We start from the raw sequence: 20,336 nt of genomic DNA, 5'->3' as shown, positions 1-20,336 counted from the left end.
AGAAAGAGAATCCAGGGAGGAATTCTCTTTCTCCCTGAGAAGAAATAGGTGCAGCAACCTAGTGGTTGAGAGTGTGGGTTGGAAGGTAGGACTTACCATAGACCCAGGCAGCAGAGACCCTAGCCCTGAGTTCTGCTCTTTATAAGGACCTGCTCTGGCATGCCTGCCCCCATTATTTGAGAAATTCATAGGTCTGATGAGACCTGTAGAGCTTGGGCCCATGCCCCTTACCCCTGGCTCCCTACATGTTCTCAACAGAGCTCTAAAAGTACCCCAAACTAGAAAAATCTCTGTCTAGTCAACTGTGAGCCCTCCCAAATGGGCTGAGCATGGAAGGATCAGGATGCACAAAGGCTGAGGCTGATTTTCCCTACTCTGCCATGTTCCAGCACAGAACTCTGAGAAGTCCAAAAATCCTCAATTTTAATGTAGAGGTCTGGTCATTTTGAATGTTTTTGTGAAAGTAGGGTAAAACAAATTTTATTTGTTGACAGATTAGCTTAATTTTGAGCATTTACATTATTGTTGGTTTACATTTACATTATATGTTGGTTTCATAAGTCTCTTTTGTCCTGAACCCACTCATGTCAAGGATAGACATGCTAGTGGTCCATAGACTTAAGGTTCCATCTAGGCTATGCCACCTTCTCAGGTGTATGATCTTGATCTGTTTACTAAATCTCCCAAAGCTTTACTTTTTTAACAGCACAAGGGAGCTAATGGTAGTTGGTTGAGATTGAATGAGGTAAATGTGGTCAACCACCCAGAATAGAGGCTTATCTGTAGAACACTGTGGTAGTTTACAAACTCTGGGGTGAGAATGCTGATGTTTGCATCTAGGCTCTCCCATTTACTAGTTGTGTGATTAGGCCTGTTAATGACTCTTTTAAAACCTGCTTCATCAGTGAAATGGGAGGAAGAATTATACCAACTCTTGGGTTATTATGTAGGTTAAAGAAAACACCATGCAGAGAATGCTCAAGACAGTCCTAAATTATTGTTTATTATTATTGTCACATAGCAAGCATTCAGGAAACCTTAGCCCGCATTATTGATATCCTCAATTTTGAAGGTTTTTTTGTCATCTCTTTAGAGAGCAGACTAAGAAATGAAAGATGAGTTTTCAGGTAGATCCAAAGGAAATGAAAACAATTGTTGTTTATAAAGAATGTTAAGGACGCTAAAATAAGGAATGAAGATTCTCTGAAACATAAAATCATAAAATTGTATATCTGAATGGCACCTGGCAGTTTATGAAGGACATTCGCATATTGCTTTGAATCCCCAAATGAACATTTTTAATGCAGGTACGATTATTCATATTTAACAGATTGATTCTTTCAGTAATATTTATTGAATGCCTTCTTTGTGCCAGACATTGACTGGCCTTATTGCATGGGAGGTAGCAGTGAATAAAATGAACCCAGTAGGGAGAGTCAATCAATAGGCGAATAAGTACATAAACCTGTGCTGTAGTGTGGTAAATGAAAAATAGCTGAGTAAGGGCTTAGTATAATGAAGTTCAGGACCTAGAGTTACTATTTGATTTTAAGATAATAATAGTAAGCTTCTCGCAGTAATTTACTTTTAAGTAGAATACCTGGAGGAGGTGAGGGAGGTAGCCATGTAAATATGTGTGGAAGAGCTTTCAAGGTAGACAGGTCAGTGAGTGCAAGAACCCTGGGCTATGTTTGGAGTGTTGATGTCAAGCAAGGAGTCCAGTGTGGTTGAAGCTGAGTGAGTTGGCAGTGCTAGACACACGATCAATCAGCAGGTGCAGGGCCACATTATATATAAAGGTGAAAGTCAGACTGGAGACTTGGGATTTTATTGTAAATAAGACGGGCAGCGCTTGGAGATTTTGGAGCAGAAGAATGACATGATATAACCTATTAACAAGGATTTTCTGACCTCTGAATGGGGAATCAACTGAATGACTACTTCTACTACTTCTATTACTTCTTCTACTTCTACTGCTAAAAGCCACCTGAAGACCTGGGAACCTAGGTCTACGTTGGTAGTGGTAATGATTAGGTTCTGGATGTATTCTCAAAGTAGAGCCATAGGTTTGTTCATGGATAAGGAGATGTGAAAATAAACTTACAAAAGAGAGCACAGCTGAATCATGGCAGGTGTAGAACCAAAGCCATATCCCTGGAGTCTGAGCTCAGTGTTCCTTCCACAGCTCTTGACCATAGCTCTCCTTGCTCCCCTGCAGATGGATTGTAGACATTCATAGGTTGGGATGTTTGATGACAGTAGGCTGACTAAAGGTTCTGAAGTCTTTCTCTGAGCTTGTAGTTTTAGCAACTCCATTTCCATTCTATGTAATATTTATATATCTGATTCAGTCCTTTGCAGCCTTAAAGAACTTCAAAGAGCAACTCATCCTGAGCATTCTGAAGAGATAAACTCCCCTACAGGATTGTATTAATTTTCTGCTGTTTGCTATCAAATTATCACTAATTTAGTGGCTTAAAACTGTCTACATTAATTATTTTACAATTCTATGTGTTAAAAGTGCAACCAAGCCTCTTTGGGCTGGGCTGAAATCAGGGTGTCAGCCATGCTGTGTTCCTTTCTGGAGGGAGTAGGATGGACCCCTTTCCGTGTCTTTTCCAGTTCCTAGAGAGCCCACATTCCTTGGCATATGACTCTCCATCTTCAAAGTCAACATCATTGCATATTTGACCATTCTTTCCTAGTCCCATCTCCCTTCCACTAACCATAGCCAGGGAAGGTTCTCTGATATTAAGGAGCCTGTGATTACATTAGGCCCACTTAGATAATCTAGGATAATCCCTCCATCTCAAGGTCCTTAACTTTAATCACCTCAACAAAGTCCCTTTTGCCATTGAAGGTAAAATATGTTCTAGTGGTAGAGATTAGAACATGGGTATCTATTGGGGGCCTACCACAGAGATCTTCTATGAATAAAATGCCACCCAACATAAACGGTTTTCAGACATTTCAGGAAATATTTACCGACTACCTCCTCTGTGCCTGAAAAGCAGGCACTGGAGACCAGTGTACAACGTGCAGACAAGATCCTGCCTATATGGAGCTCACAGTCAGGTGTAAAAATATGTTCATTTTTGACTGTGAGAAGAAAAAAAGTATAGGGAAAATCTTCTATTTTATTTTATTTTTTAAAATCTTCTATTTTAATAAGTGGTACTCAGTGTTTTCTATAAACCAAAACTTAGTATAGTCACTGTTTTGTATAATAGAGATACAAGAAATAAATAAAAAAATAAGAAAAAAATAGTTTTATTGGTAATCTTGTAATGTCATTTTTTAAAGGATTTTATTTATTTTTTCAGTTTGTTTGCTTGTCTTTAGAAAGAGACAGTGTGAGCAGGGAGGGGCAGAGAGAAAAGGAAAGAGAATCTTAAGCAGGCTCCACACTCAGTGCAGAGCCCAATGTAGGGCTCTACCTCAAGACCCCGAGATCATGACTTGAGCCAAAATCAAGAGTCACTCAACTGATTGGGCCACCCAGGTGCCCCTTGTAATGTCATTTAAACTAAAAACTTTAACATTTGTGCCCCTCACTGGACATTCCTGGCTAATATATTTCCTTTACACTGCTTGGTTGTATTGTCATAGCAAGGCCACAAGGTTTGGCATATGGCCAAATGCTGTGGCATGTGTCATTCACTTCTCCAAAATCCAGTACCTCCTTCCACAATAGACATATTACTACTGATCTAGCAGGTTCTGAGCAGCATTAATGAGACAACACATGTGCCACTTCCAACAGAGTTCTCTGGCCCTTAATAAATGCACCAGAAATGTTAGATTTTCTCATTTCCCAAATATATTTCCAGAATTATACCTGAATCAGGAGTAAGCTCAGATTTATTGCCAAAAAGTAGAAAATCTAGTCCTTGATCTCAAGAAGGGTTTAGTCTTACCGTGAAAACAAAATATATGAGCTGTTAAATAGCAAAGCAAGAAAATTGAAATGAATGGTATAGATCAGAAAATTGAACAAGGGCAGAGAAATCAAATAGAGGAACAAAATTGTCAAATGGGGAACACAGGAGCCAGTGTTGGTGGATTGGGGGGATCACTCCATGATGATCATGTCATTTGTGTTGGCAGTATCAGGACCTAAATTTATGAGAATAAGTGAGGTTTAGTTCTAGTGTGACTTGAATGCTGAAAAGAAAATCTGAAATTTTATTTATGGGTGTGAAAAGGGAAAGGCAGTGAGCTAGACATCAACAAATATTTTAGCAATAAATATTAATTTGAAGAAAGATTGAAATTGGAGAAGGGTCTGGAAAGAAAAACCCATGGTTGATGAAAAGAAATTCTACAAATTTGCTTCAGTGAACTATTATTCACCCTAAACTGGTCTTAAAATATAAATACTGTGTGACACATTTAATAAATGGTATATAAATATTTTATGTCCTATTTTTTATCAAACTGACATTCTTTAATCTCTTGCAGAAAATCCATTTGCTGGTGATGTTGTCTCCCCCGGGGAAATCAGTTTTACCAACCTACAACCCAATCACACTGCTGTGTACCAATGTGAAGCTTCAAATGTCCACGGTACTATCCTTGCCAATGCCAATATTGATGTTGTAGGTGAGCAGACTGTTTATCTTCTGTTTCCTAAAGGAAGATGTTCAAGGTCATATACACAAGTAGATTGAATTCCAGATAGGTAAAACATGGGGGGAACATCCAAGTACCTTTCACCTAACATTTGGGCATTAGCCTTCATAGTAAAACTATGCCTTCTTTTTTATTTGTTTATTTATTTACTTATTTATTTGAGAGAGAGAGAGAGAGTGAGCAAAAGTGCATGAGCGGTGGAGTGCAGAGGGGCAGAGGGAGAGGGAGAGAGAGAATCTCAAGCAGGCTCCACACTCAGCATGGAGCCCCCTGTGGGCTCAATCTTAAAACCCTGAGATCATGACCTGAGCTAATATCAAGAGTTGGACGCTTAACCAACTGAGCCACCCAGGTACCCCTAAAATTATACTTTCAAAAATGTATTGAATTTGGATATTTTTCTACTTCAAGAATATGTACTGCAATATTTAGCTGTCTCTTGTTTTTGTTAATATGACTAGGATATAGAAACATCTAGGGTGTGCATATTATGTTTTACACGAACATTTACAGTTGTATTTATGTTATTTTCAAACAGATGTTCGTCCACTGATACAAACAGAAGATGAAGAGCACTATGCTACGGTGGTTGGGTACAGCGCTTTCCTACACTGCGAGTTCTTTGCTTCACCTGACCCAGTGGTGTCCTGGTAAGCCAGTACCAGGTTTTCTTAAAAGAATGTCAGTGGTAGATTTCACCTGTGTCTTCATCCATCATTTGACAGGCTGTTGTTATATGTAGCCAAGACCTCTGAGAAATAAGGTAGCAAATTTGATTACCTACCTCTTCCAGAACTGTTGACTAGATATGTGGAATTTTCTCTCATGAGGAGATTAGGGAGAGCCATTTCTGCTTACAAAGGAAAGCAAAGAACTGAAGTTGATTACTAAGACAATTTTATAGATAAATTTGGGTTTTCATTATGAGTGGATCGAAAGTCATATATTGCAGTTGACCCTTGGACATTGTGGAGGTCAGGGCTGATTCCCCATGCAATTGAAAATCAACGTATATTTCTTTTGTCTCTCCCTAAACTAACTACTAATAGCCTACAGGTGACCAGAAACCTTACCTATCATAAACAGTTGATTAACACACATTTGGTATGTTATCTGTATCATATACTGTATTCTTAAAACAATAGCTAACGTTTTCTTAAATGTTTTTCTGTATTTCTAGGCCACACAGGTTATGAGTTCTTTTAAGTTGTTGCATATTTCCAAAAATTTCTTGGATATATTTATTGAAAACAATTCATATGTAGTTGGACCCACACAGTTCAAACCCATGTTGTTCATACTTAACTATACTTTCTTGTTGTTTGGGGTCTTTTCTAAATAATAATCTAAGCATGCATTCGATTCCAAACATATATGCTTAAAACTTTTCCAACATGTATTTTGAATTTAATTTCAATGTATCAGTTGGTGTAGTAAGTCCAGATGCCTTGTGTGGATCTGCCATATTTGTTACTTCACCAGAAAAACTCAGATGAACTATTCTTAAGTAAGTCTGCTGTGATTCTGCAGGGCCAAAATTAGAGTGACAAGTGAGAGCCAGGGTCACGCAAGTGCAGGGTTAGATCCTGTCTTTATTTAAAAATAGGATATTTTGCTCATTGTGGATTTTTTTGTGTTTTTATTTTTAAAAATACTCTGTTAAAATAGTATTTATCTTGAGCCCTGAGATTTTTTGGCAATCCTTACATTTTGTCTTGGAGGCAAGAGCCTTGCTGGCGTTACCCTAGTCCCAGCTCTGAAAAATCCTATGTGAACAGCAGCCAGAGTTTACCCTTTGAATTTTTTTTTTTTTTTCTCCAGCAGAGCCTCTTATTGTGAAATGTACCGGGTAAATCAAGCTTTGGCAGCAAAAGCTTAGAAAATGGATGAATGTGAGAAAATGACTCACATTGGTTGATCAGGGCAAATGTAATCCATGTCCACAGGACAGGAACTACTTCCTGGCCTATAATATTTCTGAATGACCAATGTTCCCCCAGGACGGCAGGAGGTTCAGAAGGTTCATTATCTCTTTCAATTACTAGCTTTCCCATTTGGTACCCTGAAGCAATCATTAGCTAAAGAGTTCACCATCAGTATACCAGATAATATTTATTAAGCTGTGAGGATAGATGCAAAAACGGCCCTTGTAGCTACGAGAAATACAGCAGAAGCATAGAGCATGGACCGAGATTTCCTCTAGCCACAATCTATTTGGGTAGATAAGATAAACACCAAGGTAGATAAGATAAACACCCATTCTGGGAGAACTATAAGCCCCAATGGAACATTTCATAAGGTCTATGGAGCTCCTGAAGAAAGGGGGAGCCTGAATGCCATCAGCAACCAACTTCAGAAAGAGGATACAATTCTTTCACTTCTTAAATGGATTTATGCTTTCTGTGTTCATAGGCAGAAGGTGGATGAAGCGAAACCCCTTGAAGGCAGACGGTACCATATTCATGAAAATGGCACACTGCAGATCAATAAAACCACAGAAGATGATGCTGGCTCATACTCTTGTTGGGTAGAAAACGCTAAGGGAAAAACCGCAGTCACAGCCAACTTGGATATTAGAAGTATTTTTATTTTGTTTTTACTTTGCATGAATTTTCACATGGGTTCAGTTTGTCTTCATTTTCCCAAATGACACAATATGATCTAAGTTTCAGGGTCCGTTAAAGATTTTAGATCGTATTTCAAACCTCCCAGGTTGTGTTCCATTGAAAAGACCATCACAAAAATTATAGGATGTGCTGACAATGTGTTCATGGCTTTTTACAATTTTAAGAGGGACTTGGGTATTTTGAGGGATGGCTGGGAATGATTTAAAATGCTCTATTTGGGGATATTTCCGTAACTGTATTTTATTTCAATAACAAACTCAACATAGTGTCAGCAGCAGTCAATTCTGTGAGCTAAAAATTTCACAAACCCTTTAAAGTTCAGCTTCATAAAGACTAGGGCATTATAGGACAGGAGATTTTTTTTTTTTTGTCTTCTTTTTACCTCGTAAACAGCTTTGTTATTTTTTTCTCTCCTCAGAACAAAGTTCTGGGTTTCACTAATATTTTGATTTTAAAATTTCTCTGAGAATCCTTTTCAGGAAAACATAATAGAGAGACCCTACAGTAAGTGCAGAGAGGATCTATGTTACTGGTGACCTGTCATTATCATAGCCTACTAGTACTACTACTGAGATGACAAGTGTGTTTGTTTAATCACCATTTTCATGGATATACTGATATTTCTCTCCTCTTCACACACTTCACACATACTCTCCCTTCCTTGTTTTTCTTCTGTCTTATATTCTTTTACAGTATTTGTTTCTTTCTGTACCTTAAGTTATCCAACACGCCAAACCTATGGACTGCATTTTTTAAAGTACATAAATATTCTCTTAACTCTCATGTCTGCCTGCACATTTATGTGTCATATACAATTTTCAAAATGCCATTGTGAAGTCCGTGAAGATGATTCTTTTTATACTTTATAAAATCAACCTATATCAAAGTTTAGCAATTCAGATTCAAAGTCAAAGAGGGGGAAGTCTGGAATCCAAATGAACCTTAACATTCCTATTGCCCTACTCAGTTCTTGGCCCAGAGTGGACCTCAGAACTGCCATTTGACAAAGAGATGGACAAGGTCATGAACTTTTCATCTGCTGTGAACACCTACTTTATGTGTAAGACATATAGAAATGTTATCAGTGAAGGATAAGAACACAATTGTTGCATATAAAAAAGAAACATTGAAAGTAGAATGGATTAAGAAGTTATATAGTACAGTGTTTGAAGGAAAGAGCTTTGGTCTCTACCAATTTAGGTTCAGATTCCAGCTCAAACCCTTGTTGGTTAGGACACAGTATTACTTAATTTCATTTTAGCCTTATATTCTCTATAAGGTGAAAATACTAATATTTGTAGAATTATAATTATAAAGTATGTGACTGTGAGCTTCTTAGCAGAGGTCCTGGTCAATAGGATAAGTGCTTTATTAAGTGGTATCTGTTATTATTAGGGAGATATCTGGTTTTAAATTTAGAGATAGGAGTAGATGTTTAATAATTCACTTATAATTAATTCAATTAAATAATCTTCAAGATTCATGCCTGGGATACTGAATGATCAATTTTTTTATTACTTTCAATTTTTAATCTGTTCATGGAGTGACATGTAGATAGTGAATATTAAAATGTCTTGTGGAATTGGAGGTCAGCTCATGAGATTTGGTCTCTGAGAGGGTCACCAAATGGCATAGCAGGGTAAATAAAGTATATCTACCCTTAATATGGCCTCTAAGAGTAAGGATCCTATGTTCTGAAATAGTAATACTGAGCAAACACTTTTAAGACAGCCAAATACGATTCTTTTTATTTGAATGGAAATTAAATTTTATTTATTTGATATATTTTAATTTGAAGCTAAATTTTCCAACTTTACTAATTTACTTTTATAATATCACTTACCTTATCTCATTCAACAAGAAATCCAACAAATATATGTTGAGTGCTTGCGGTGTATAGGGTCCTTTCTGGGCTGTGGGGATACTTCATGTAAAAAAAAAAAAATAGACACAGCCTCTTCTTCATGAAGCTTATGTTCTAATTCCCACTTTCATGTTAATAAATCACATATACATGGGCTTTACAATTTAACCTCTGGCTCCTGAATTATTAATAAACACATTAATAGAAAGTCAATTAATTCCCCCTCCCCCCTTACAGTGGTTTGATCACAGGGCCAGAAGTACTAGAAAGAAATTCTATTTTTCTCAATATCTAGAGACATTTGTTTGCTCCCACTCTTCTTATTCCTTTTGCCTAAGAAGTAGTAAGGGGAATTTCTAAGATATTAATTAGTACTTCCAACCTAATTTCTCAGAGGTCCAGGCCTGATGGAAAGAACGTAGTAATGAAATATGATATTAAGAAATTATAGTGCAACAAGCATTGCATGAAGATATGACTATTCCATCGACAATTTGGGTTGATTAAATTGCAGACCCTTGATTGCAAAATAAGCTGTGATTTATGCTTCTAACTAGTCTCTATGTTTGGTAAAAACAGATGCTACAAAACTTCAAGTTTCTCCCAAGAATCCTCGTGTCCCCAAATTGCATACACTTGAATTACATTGTGAAAGCACATGTGACCCACATTTGAGGCATAGTTTGAAGTTGTCCTGGAGTAAAAATGGAGAAGCCTTTGAAATTAATGCCACAGAGGATGGCAGGTAGGAAAAGTATTATGCTATGTCATCATGTTTGCTTGGGATGAACACCTAGCACTTGAAAAAAAATAGTTGTAAAAGTATTTGCACTGAATTAAAAATACAAAAAGTGATTAATACATTTCAGTCTTTAAGGCAGGATTTAAAAGGTGGTACAAAGCACTGTTTCAGTTTTCTCTTGCATGGTTATCTTCTTTTTGCTGCTGACTTTTTACAGAATGTGTATCATCCTGTTAGTACATGAAACAGAGCCTACTCCAGGTATGTGAGGCATATCTGCTCACATGGCCCCAGAGGGGAGCCTGCCTATCACCCTTTTACATCCCAAACTCAGATGAGTCTGTATCATGAATAGACAGAACCTGAGTCATACCTACTGTCCTTCTAGTTAGAAAGCTTTGGCAACTACACTTTTAAGCCTCCTCATCTCTGTATGGAGAATACAGAAAAAAAATACAAAAAAAAAATACAGAAGAGAGAAGGTAGAAGGAAGTGTGAAAAGAAGCTGAATAGCATTAGACAGTATTAAGTACATCAAAGAAAAAGAATCAGTATTTACTGAATGCTTACGCTATTTTTTGAAAACGTACAGAGGTTAGCTCTCCTGTCTTTTGCATTGTGACTAGTAGGAGTTAGACCGTCCTTAGCCAAATCTCTCCTCTAGTTTTATGTTGTTATTCATCATTCTGAAAAAGTAAATCTGAAGGTAGGACATGCATTGCTTGGTGAGACTGTGACAGGGTGATAATTAAGAGCATGGACTTGAGTCCAATGGCCTGGATTTAACTCCCAACGTGATCACTTATCTTGTCTATGATGTTAGACAAGCTGCTTACCTTCTCTGTACCTTAATTTTACACTCCTAAGACACCTTCATAGGGTCATTATGAGTTAATATACCAAGCGCTCAAAAAATACTAAGTCCTCAGTCCAATTTCGGTCTCATGATTTGTACTAATTTCTCCAAATTTTTAATGGCTTATCTCATTTCTCTTATCTGTGTGGACCCTATGGTATGTTTGTGTGTGTGTGCACGCCATGTGTGTGCTTGCACCACCTCTATACAGAGGCATTGGTTTCGGCTTGGTACTGAATTTATTCCATCTTATCCCTTTTATATACATAAGAGTTTGTGGAAAGGGACATATGTATTACAACCAGTTGTCACTGAAACGTGAAGAGATTAATTATGGCCCTAAAAGACTACACATTGTAACAAAGATCTTCACCCTTTGGTTAGTTCTTAGTTGATTTATCAACTGCTCAGATCTCTCCATATCCTCCCTCTTTTGTCACTACTGCCTAGTTGCCTTAGGTCTTGCATATGGTCTCTGGGCTACAGCCAAAAAGCGAATCAGACTGGTGCCTAGTTGGTGATATGACCTGTATATTTAGGCCCTGATCCCAGAAACTCCAAACATCCTCTGTGTGGCCCAGTTGAATAGTTTCTGTAGGATACTGAGGCTGACACTCAAATGAGCCTCTGGCTATCTTAGTAAACTAAGCAAGTGATACTTGCAAGTGCAAGTTTTCCTTAGGGTAGGGGTGAGGAACAGCAATCTTACCCTCTCTTAGAAGAGATCTCAGGAGTTGGGAAGTCTGGGAATAATTCTTGCTGCTGGGGTTGACTGAGGTCCAGAGCTAAGATCACAGGAATCTGCTTAATTTCTAGGGAACCATTAGTAAGCTCCCATCTCTCACCTCCTGCTGGTACACCTTCTTATTGGTAGGTAGGTGGGGGCCAGAGGCTTTTACATAGGAAGAGTTTTAGTGAGTTTTACATCAGAGATGTCAATTATATAAGAGTTTCTCTCCCTTTCTGCAAGGACACTATTTATTTTGACTAAATAGCCAACTGTTGTAAATATATTTCAAATTTAGTGGAACTGAATTTTCCTAAAAGTGCTTAAATAGTTAAGTTGACAATACATAGGGGTAGGGTAAAAAGGTATAATTTATAGTAAAGAAATTTTCATGTACTCAACCGGATTACAAATTGGCAAAATAGAACAAATGATAAAAAGCTAGTGGCAACGAATTTGCAAAAATAGAGGTACTAGTCTGCCCTCTGCTGTTCAAATAAATCACAGTGTTATTATCAGATCTATTGAATGTGCATCCTACTTGTGAAGTAAAGCTGTGGAGAAAAAGGACTCTTGTCAAGAAGACAGATTATCAGACTCCAGGTCAGACAGTCTGGCTCTGCTATCTGGAGTGTGATTCAGGAATGTCTCTTTGTAAGAAGCACCCCAGCTGATCCTATGTAGGGGATTCCCTTAAACCAGAAGAATTATCCAAATGTGCCTTAACTCTTATAATGTATAGTACAGTCTTTAGAAACACCAGGCAGCACAGTTCTATCACTGACCCATGCATCATGGATGGTTGCACTTGGTATTTAAAACAAAGCTAAACAAACTGTTAGCTTTCTTGGCTGTATAGACAGTTGTGTATGCTCAAGTAGCACTTCATCTCCAGTTTCAACCATGGTACCCCCTCATAAAATTTCCATTATGTAAAGCTGTGTTTTGTTTCCTTTTTTTAAAAACTCTTTCTTGAATATTTTTTCCTATGGGGAATATAATTTTTGGATATGTGTTTCTGTTGTTTTCATCCTCATCATACTCTCTTTTTTTTTTTTTTTTTTTTTTACTGGTAGGATCATTATCGATGGAGCTAATTTGACTATATCTAATGTCACCTCAGAGGACCAAGGTATTTACTCCTGTTCGGCTCAAACGGCTCTGGATAGTGTTACTGATGTAACTCAAGTAACTGTTCTCGGTAAGTGCGCTAATGAAAAATCTCTGTTCATCTCTTTCCCATTATGGATTAAATTCCATTGTTCTTGGACCATTAAATCAACAATTATTTGAGCCCCTGCACATAGACTGTTTGTTTGAATTTTTCATTTAAATAGTTACTCCACTTTTAAACGCTCTCTTCTCTTCTGGCTTTAAAGAAATTAATTAATGCTTAATTTCTTTTCCTGCATGGGTAATGTTGCCAGTAGCTGTGGGAGGTAGGCGATGTATTAGCAGAACGAAAACTAGAGCATGCTTCAGTTGTCAGGGCACCTGAGCTGCCCTTTCCTAGCACGTGGAGAAATAGAGCTAAGGAATGGAGGTGGGTTAGCATGGGGGGAGCAGGTGAGGCGTCCTGTGGGGGTGGTTCAGTGCTCATGTTCTAAACCAGAGGCACGGATGAAATTCTCAGCATTTGAGGAAGGGCGCGAAGGAACCTCAAGAGTTCTGCAAAGGAATGCCTTTGATTTTTTTTTAATGATAATGCTAATGAGAAAATAATGTCATACTTCACTAGTGTAATCAATGTAATCAACATGGTTAGCCCTGCAATCACTCTTGTTTAATGTGCTTAGACCATCCTGGAGCATCTCTAAGGCCACTATTAGCTCTTGAACCATCTCCTAGACCATCTCTCCTCCGGTTTCCTTGCCAGATTCACTCTCCACAAGCTATCTGATATGGAAACCTGGCCAATGTAGGCAACATCAACAAACCGCTTACTCTCAAACTTCCATTTGATTGAGCCAGTGGGGAGCCTGGCAGTAGAGGAGGATGCGTGTGGTGTGTTTATTCTCCATATTCCCTCCTGACAGGCTGTGTACAAAGTCATTGATTTCTCCCAGGGAGGCTCTCTTCACAAAATCCTCTCTGATAAGATTCTATTAACTGCTCCTTCCACCCTCAACCCCAGAAATTCTGCCAATGATCTTTTGAAAGAGGTTTTTGGTTGTTTGTTTTGTTTTTAAACTCTTGGTACGATCCAAATTGTGTAAACTATTTAATTTCTGCTGGGACCCTGACTGGTATATTTTTTAAATAGTTTTCTCTTATAATAACCGTGTCTCCATGGACACCATTTAGTCTCTCTTTTAGTTTTCTGATAGTTTGATTTTGCCTAAATTCCTTTATTAAATTGTAGATTAATCATTATTGTTAACAGGCATTTGTATCTTTAGCTCTCTGGTTGCTGGGATCCACAGGTAGGTTGCTAACAGAGGGTACAGACTGAAAGGAAATAATTCCATTTCTTTGGAGGTAGGATGTGAAAAATGAGTAAACAGGCTGGAGCTCTTCAAGTGAAGCAAATGGCCACTGTATTTCAAGGAAAATAAATGACCACCGTGTTCAAGTGAAGCAAATGGTCACCAGACTGGGTTCTTTACACACATTTACACACGCGTGCATGCGCGCACAAGGAGATTCCCAGGTAGTAGAGGGTATCAACTTGGTTCAGTAGAATTGTACCTTTGGGTGAGATGTATAGCCTTAGGAATTCAGCTGCTTCAATGGACTACAAGCAGGAAGGTTCAACCCTCTAATAATTATTTCACTAGTAACTCATCAAATAAAGTAATAGAGCTTCAGATAATGTAGAGTTTGTCCCAGGCAGCACAAGTATAGGGGTAAGTCTAGGATCCATGGACTTTGTCCCTAAGTATTTTGAGCCATGGAGCCAAGCAAAGGGATTGGACACCTTACCACTTGGTACAAGCTGTCAAATTTCCTTGTAAAATTTAATATTTCAGTCTTGGTGATTAGGCTACCATCTTCTAGAACCATTAAATTTTGACAATTTTAAAGAAATAGTTGCTATAATTATATGTAATATTCACATGTGAAGTTCTTTTTTACCAGTTTTTTTAAGAATAAAAATAAATTAATTTAAAAATATTCTGTGACACATAGTTCATCTTCTTAACCAATTCTTGCAGCTTATCTTCTAATTTTTTAGGCCAACCCCAGTCTTAAGAACCGCTATCTCACTAATGGACAATAATAAATATATCCCTGTGTAGTTTCTTTTAAAAATGGCTTTTCCCCGGAAAACAATTTTTGCAAACATGTGCTTGACTGACTTCAATTCCAAGTAACTATCCTTGACATAACTACCTTTTAAGAGTATCAGTCTTTTAAGTAGCAACTGCAGCCCATCAGTTCTAGTTCCATATGATTCTGAGAGCAGATTTTAATGTCAGATGCCACAGGCTGTATTGGTTCCTTCAGGTAACTTTAAAAATAAGTGATCTGTTTGTAAGTGCTGAAGACAAATGTAAATTCTCTGAGCTCACAGATGTGAAAACAGTTGAGGAAATCATTTCTTATTTAAGGCCCTAAAGTTTTTTTTTTAATTTTTAATTTAAATTCAATTTGCCAGCATATAGTATAATACCCAGTGCTTGGGATCCCTGGGTGGCGCAGCGGTTTAGCGCCTGCCTTTGGCCCAGGGCGCGATCCTGGAGACCCGGGATCAAATTCCACGTCGGGCTCCCGGTGCATGGAGCCTGCTTCTCCCTCTGCCTGTGTTTCTGCCTCTCTCTCTCTCTCTGTGTGTGACTATCATAAAAAAAAACAAAAAACAAAAAACAAAAAATACCCAGTGCTCATCCTATCAAGTGCCCTTCTTAAAGCCCGTCACCCAGTTATCCCATCCGCCTACTCACCTCCCCTTCTGCAACCCTTTGTTTCCCAGAGTTAGGTGCTCTCATGGTTTGTCTTTCTCTCTAATTTTTCACCAGTTTTCCTCCTTTCCCTTATAATCCCTTTTGCTATTTCTTATATTTCACATAAGTTTTATGCACTGGCAGTGACCACATCTTAAAAATAAGTCTCTTTTGAATCAAAAATATATTTATTTTTTTTTTGCCAATGTAAATTTCCAGCATGGATGATAGATGTTGTTTCCCACTTGGAGAATAAAGAGCCCTGGGAAGGCCCAATGAGATATTATTTGTCTCCTCTGAGAAAAGATAAATGTCCTGAATACAAGAGAGAATTCAAACCAAATTTTGGAAGTAAAGACCATTAGGGATAAGTTTTATTTCTTTCTTTATTTTGTTTTACCGTTGCTTTGATTTTAATAAAAATTTCCATGGAATTTAACACTCTTAACGTCATTACCTACTCTTAGCATCCAGAATATCTAAAGAACTTACAAAACTCAACAACCAAAAATGAATAATCCACTTAAAAATGAGCAGAAGACACAAATATACATTTTTCCAAAGAAGACATGCAGTTGGCCAACAGACAAATGAAAGGATGTTCAACATCACTTATCAGGGAAATGCAAATCAAAACCACAATGAGATATCACCTCATATCTGTCAGAGTGGCTAAAAATGTTAACTAACTGGAATTCAAATAAAAACTTAAAAAAAAATGTTATCACCTACTCAATTTTCTAGTTTCTGACATAAGATTTATCAGCACCATTTTTTTCCTCTTCCCAAATAAACTGCCTTCCTACTCTTTTTCAGAACTCTAAGCCAAGAGTGTAGAAGTTGCTATAATATACTGAGAATTCATTGTTAGAAATTATAATAAAAATCCAGAGCATGCAGAAAAGAAACTGAGTTCATGTTCTTTATCTTATTTTCCTACAGTCAGAGGACCTAATTTTATTACCTTAATATGTTAATTACATGCATGATTAAAGTGATAATATACTTTTCACTTATTCATTTAATCACAAAACATTTATATGCAAAGCACTGTGCGTGATGCAAATGTTAATAAAATGTAGTCCCTATTCTTAAAGATCTGTCATATACAGGAAATGAATCAGGCATATAAATAAGCATATGAGCTGAAAGATACTGATCCACTTGAGATAGATAATGTTTCTCAAAATTGTGCCTAATTATTACCCAGGGCAATTGTTTAGAAATGCAGATTCCTGGGCCCCACTCCATTAGTATGCCAGAGAGGATAGGGCCCAGAAATAAATCCTCAATTTTTAAAAAAAGATTTATTTATTTATTTATTTTTGAGAGAGAAAGAGAGAGAGAGAGAGAGAGAGAGAGAGAAAGTAGGGGGAAGGGCAAAGGAGAGGGAGACTCCAAGCTGAGCATGGAGCCCTAGCTCAATCTCACTATCCTGAGATCACAACCTGAGCCGAAACCAAGTCAGCTGCCCAAATGACTGCACCACCCATGTTCTACTCCTAAAAGAATTTTGATAAGCATGGTTAAAGATGCCCTTTGAGAACTGGAATCAGAGTAGAGGAAGAGAATACTTACAGGAGAGAGTAGATGTTCAGAAAGCTATACTTGAAATAGAATCAGAAAGGCTGCTGAAATGTGGACAATTGGGCATGGAGACCAGGGCCCAGAGAGAAAGGGGGATGGTACTGGGCCTCAGTGAGGAAATTAGGTAGACAAAGGCATGGTGTGCATTCTCCTTACCTTTATTTTTTTATTATTACTTAGATGTTCCGGATCCACCAGAAAACCTACACTTGTCTGAAAGACAAAACAGGAGTGTTCGGCTGACATGGGAAGCTGGAGATGACCACAATAGCCATATTAGCGGTAGGGAGGACTTGGGATAACTATGTTTCTTATACTCTTGAGTCAAAATTAATATTAAAGCCTTTTAAAAAAAATACAATTCCTAGATTATCCTTTTTAAAACATTCTTTAAAACTTTTTGTACTGTGTGTGTTAGTATAACTTAAACATACTAAATCCTTTCTAATGTTTTTATATGCTTCTATTGCCAGAGTATATTGTTGAATTTGAAGGAAACAAAGAAGAACCTGGAAGATGGGAAGAATTGACTAGGGTCCAAGGAAAAGAAACAACAGTTATGTTATCCTTGGCTCCATATGTGAGATACCAGTTCAGGGTCATAGCTGTAAATGAAGTAGGGAGAAGCCAACCTAGCCAGCCATCAGACCATCATGAGACACCTCCAGCAGGTATGTGGCTTCTCACACCAGGTTTCTGAAAAAAATATTTTAGTTTTGCTTCATCTTTCAACATCTTTAAAAAAATTGATAGTATGGTGTAGGATTTTAGATTTCTCCTAATATAGCACCTGAAAAGTTCTGTGAATTGACAGCACACAAATAGTCAAAGTACATCAGATTCATAAGTCGTATACAAATGTTTGATAGAGAGCAGGAAATAACAGGGAGGTATATGAGCAAACATTACTTTGTGTGATTTGTGATAACTAAATATGTTTAACAGATATCGAGTAGGTTATAAACTGAGGTTCAATATATAGAAGGTCAGCTTTCTCCTTTTATTTTTCTATTTCAACTTCCCAAAATAAAACACTTTATTCATTGTAGGCACCTTGTTAACACTTTAAAATATTTAATGTCATTAATTTTTTACATTTAGTATATTTGTTGTCTCTCAATATCTAAATAGATATCTGATATCTAAATTTCCAGGATTTTTTTTCATCTCAAGAATTATAATACTAAAATTTGTGTTACTTTAATTGTCATTGGTCAACAATGTGGTCATAGCATGGTATTTTTTTTTCCTCTCGGGCAAAATAAATAGGCTAGGGTATAATTTCCTTTTTGGATTGAGGAAAAAACAAGAAGGGATCGTAAATGAATCAGATACTTGTGTGACTGAAGTGTAAGTTGCACTTGGCGCTAAAACCATGCTTAGTCCTTTCTTATTACATGGATTCATTTGAATATATTTCATGAGCACATTACCTGCTATTACCTATTTGTTGTCCCTAACAGTTGGCTGTTGAAATTAATACGTGATGTTTAATTTTATTAGCTTAGAGGCAGATATTCACAACACACATTTCTAACAACAATTCTAATAGAAAAAGGAAAGCAGATTTAAAATTAAGATACATATTTAAAAGTAGGTTTAGGTTTTTTAAAAATACAGCTTGAAAAATTTAAAGAGCAGGTTTAAAATGAAGATATCTAAAATAAATCATCTACTTTCCACTGAATAATAATTGTATCACTTCAAGCAAATGATTTTACTCCTTTAAATAAATTATATATTTAAAACCTGCCTTATGTGAGGTCATGGATGTGTTAACTAGCCTTATGATGGTAATCATTTTATAATATATATAAACATAAATATAAATATAACAGATAAATATAAAATATGTATCTATATAATGGAGATATATATATATATATATACAGATATGCATACATATGAAATTATTACATTGCATACCTTAAACTTACACAGTGTATATGTCAATTATATCTCAATAAACCTGGGGAAAAAATAACTGCGTTAATAAGTCCTCTTACAAACCAGGCCAGAGAGAAATAAATACAATCAAAGTTCTTTAAAAATCTGATTTAAAAGGGAGGTGGGATGATATGCTGATTTGCCTATGGACCATAAAATTTGAAAAAGTAATTTTAATACTTATGATTTTTCAGCTCCCGACAAGAATCCACAAAACATAAGGGTTCAAGCCTCTCAACCCAAGGAAATGATTATAAAATGGGAGGTGTGTATTCTTTAATGTGTTATACACTACTCTGTGTTCTTTTTTTCTTTTAGGTCTATATGCTAAGTGTAATGATAGAGAAATATTTTTTAAGAACAAAGATATAAGACATATGTTTTATAAATATATTTCAGTTGTATATCTCATAGGTCATTGGGATTAGAATGTTGTGAGATAGAGTTAAACACTGGTAAATAATGTAAGGAGGGTTATACAGGCTAATTTAGTTGCAATCCATTATCAAAAGTTTCAGATTCCTATTATTTTTATAGCTAATATTCTAAATCCTCTCTTGTTCAAAAATACCAAAAAACTTTCCTAAATGTTAGTACATGGTCTAATAAATTTTGCATATCAAAAGGATGTCTGCCAAACAATAGCCACTAGTTAAGCACTATTAAGCATTTTGTATACTCTTTCTGAGAATACCCTTGTCATTAACACTTTTTTTCTAGATATAGAAACTGAGGTCAGGATGATGGGCAGTTTTGCCGGTCACCATACCATTGGAATACCACTAGAAATCAACAAACCTGCATAGATATCTTTGGACTTCAAATTGCACTTTTCACCCCTTTACATATTTCTATTAAAGATTATAAAATAGACTTTTGTCTTTGAATTTTGTGTAAAATTTTACATCTGCTCAGAGGACTTTCATTGTTTTGATTATCATTTCTAAGTTACTTCTGTAACAGTAGATAACATTTCCCCATCTCTGTTTGGACATATTCATGAACAAATTATTTAACCTACTTGAAAGCAGATTAGCATTCAGACATTCTGATTAATAATATACTTCTCACATTAAATTCATTGAATTTTATGTAAATGTAGAACATTTTTTAATGTATACTGGAATGTACTAATTTACTTCTAAACCTCTTTCCCAATATGATTTTGGGAAAAATTTTAAGATGTATTTAGTTTGAATTTTAAATCAATATTTCTATATCAAAACTAACCCATTGGGATGCCTGGGTGGCTCAGTGGTTCAGGTCATGATCTTGGGGTCCAGGATCAAGTCCCGCATTGGGCTCCCTGCATGGAGCCTGCTTCTCCCTCTGCCTATGTCTCTGCTTCTCTCTCTGTGTCTCTCATGAATAAATAAGTAAAATCTTTAAAACAAACCAAAGCAAAACAAAAAACTAACCCATTATTCCTATTTCAGTGAAATTAAGTTTTGCAAATTTAAAATTTGAAAA

The 20,336-nt window shown here is 36.6% G+C and overlaps 1 protein-coding gene across 12 annotated transcripts in view; it reads left to right on the top strand.

Moving 5' to 3' along the window:
- Positions 1–20,336, top strand: part of CHL1 (cell adhesion molecule L1 like) — a 195,426-nt gene that overhangs the window by 153,523 nt on the left and 21,567 nt on the right. For all 12 annotated transcript variants that reach the window (XM_025451569.3, XM_035702513.2, XM_035702507.2 and 9 more), the window contains 8 exons: positions 4,462–4,602; positions 5,171–5,282; positions 7,045–7,211; positions 9,703–9,868; positions 12,525–12,649; positions 17,100–17,201; positions 17,393–17,590; positions 19,061–19,131. In XM_025451569.3, coding sequence (XP_025307354.3) covers positions 4,462–4,602; positions 5,171–5,282; positions 7,045–7,211; positions 9,703–9,868; positions 12,525–12,649; positions 17,100–17,201; positions 17,393–17,590; positions 19,061–19,131 — 1,082 coding nt within the window. The remainder of the gene's footprint in view (positions 1–4,461; positions 4,603–5,170; positions 5,283–7,044; positions 7,212–9,702; positions 9,869–12,524; positions 12,650–17,099; positions 17,202–17,392; positions 17,591–19,060; positions 19,132–20,336) is intronic.

Source organism: Canis lupus, chromosome 20 (genome assembly GCF_003254725.2).
Source record: "Canis lupus dingo isolate Sandy chromosome 20, ASM325472v2, whole genome shotgun sequence".
NCBI classification, from domain to species: domain Eukaryota; kingdom Metazoa; phylum Chordata; class Mammalia; order Carnivora; family Canidae; genus Canis; species Canis lupus.
Note: the sequence above shows the minus strand (reverse complement) of the source record. Positions and strands in the feature narration are given on the sequence as shown.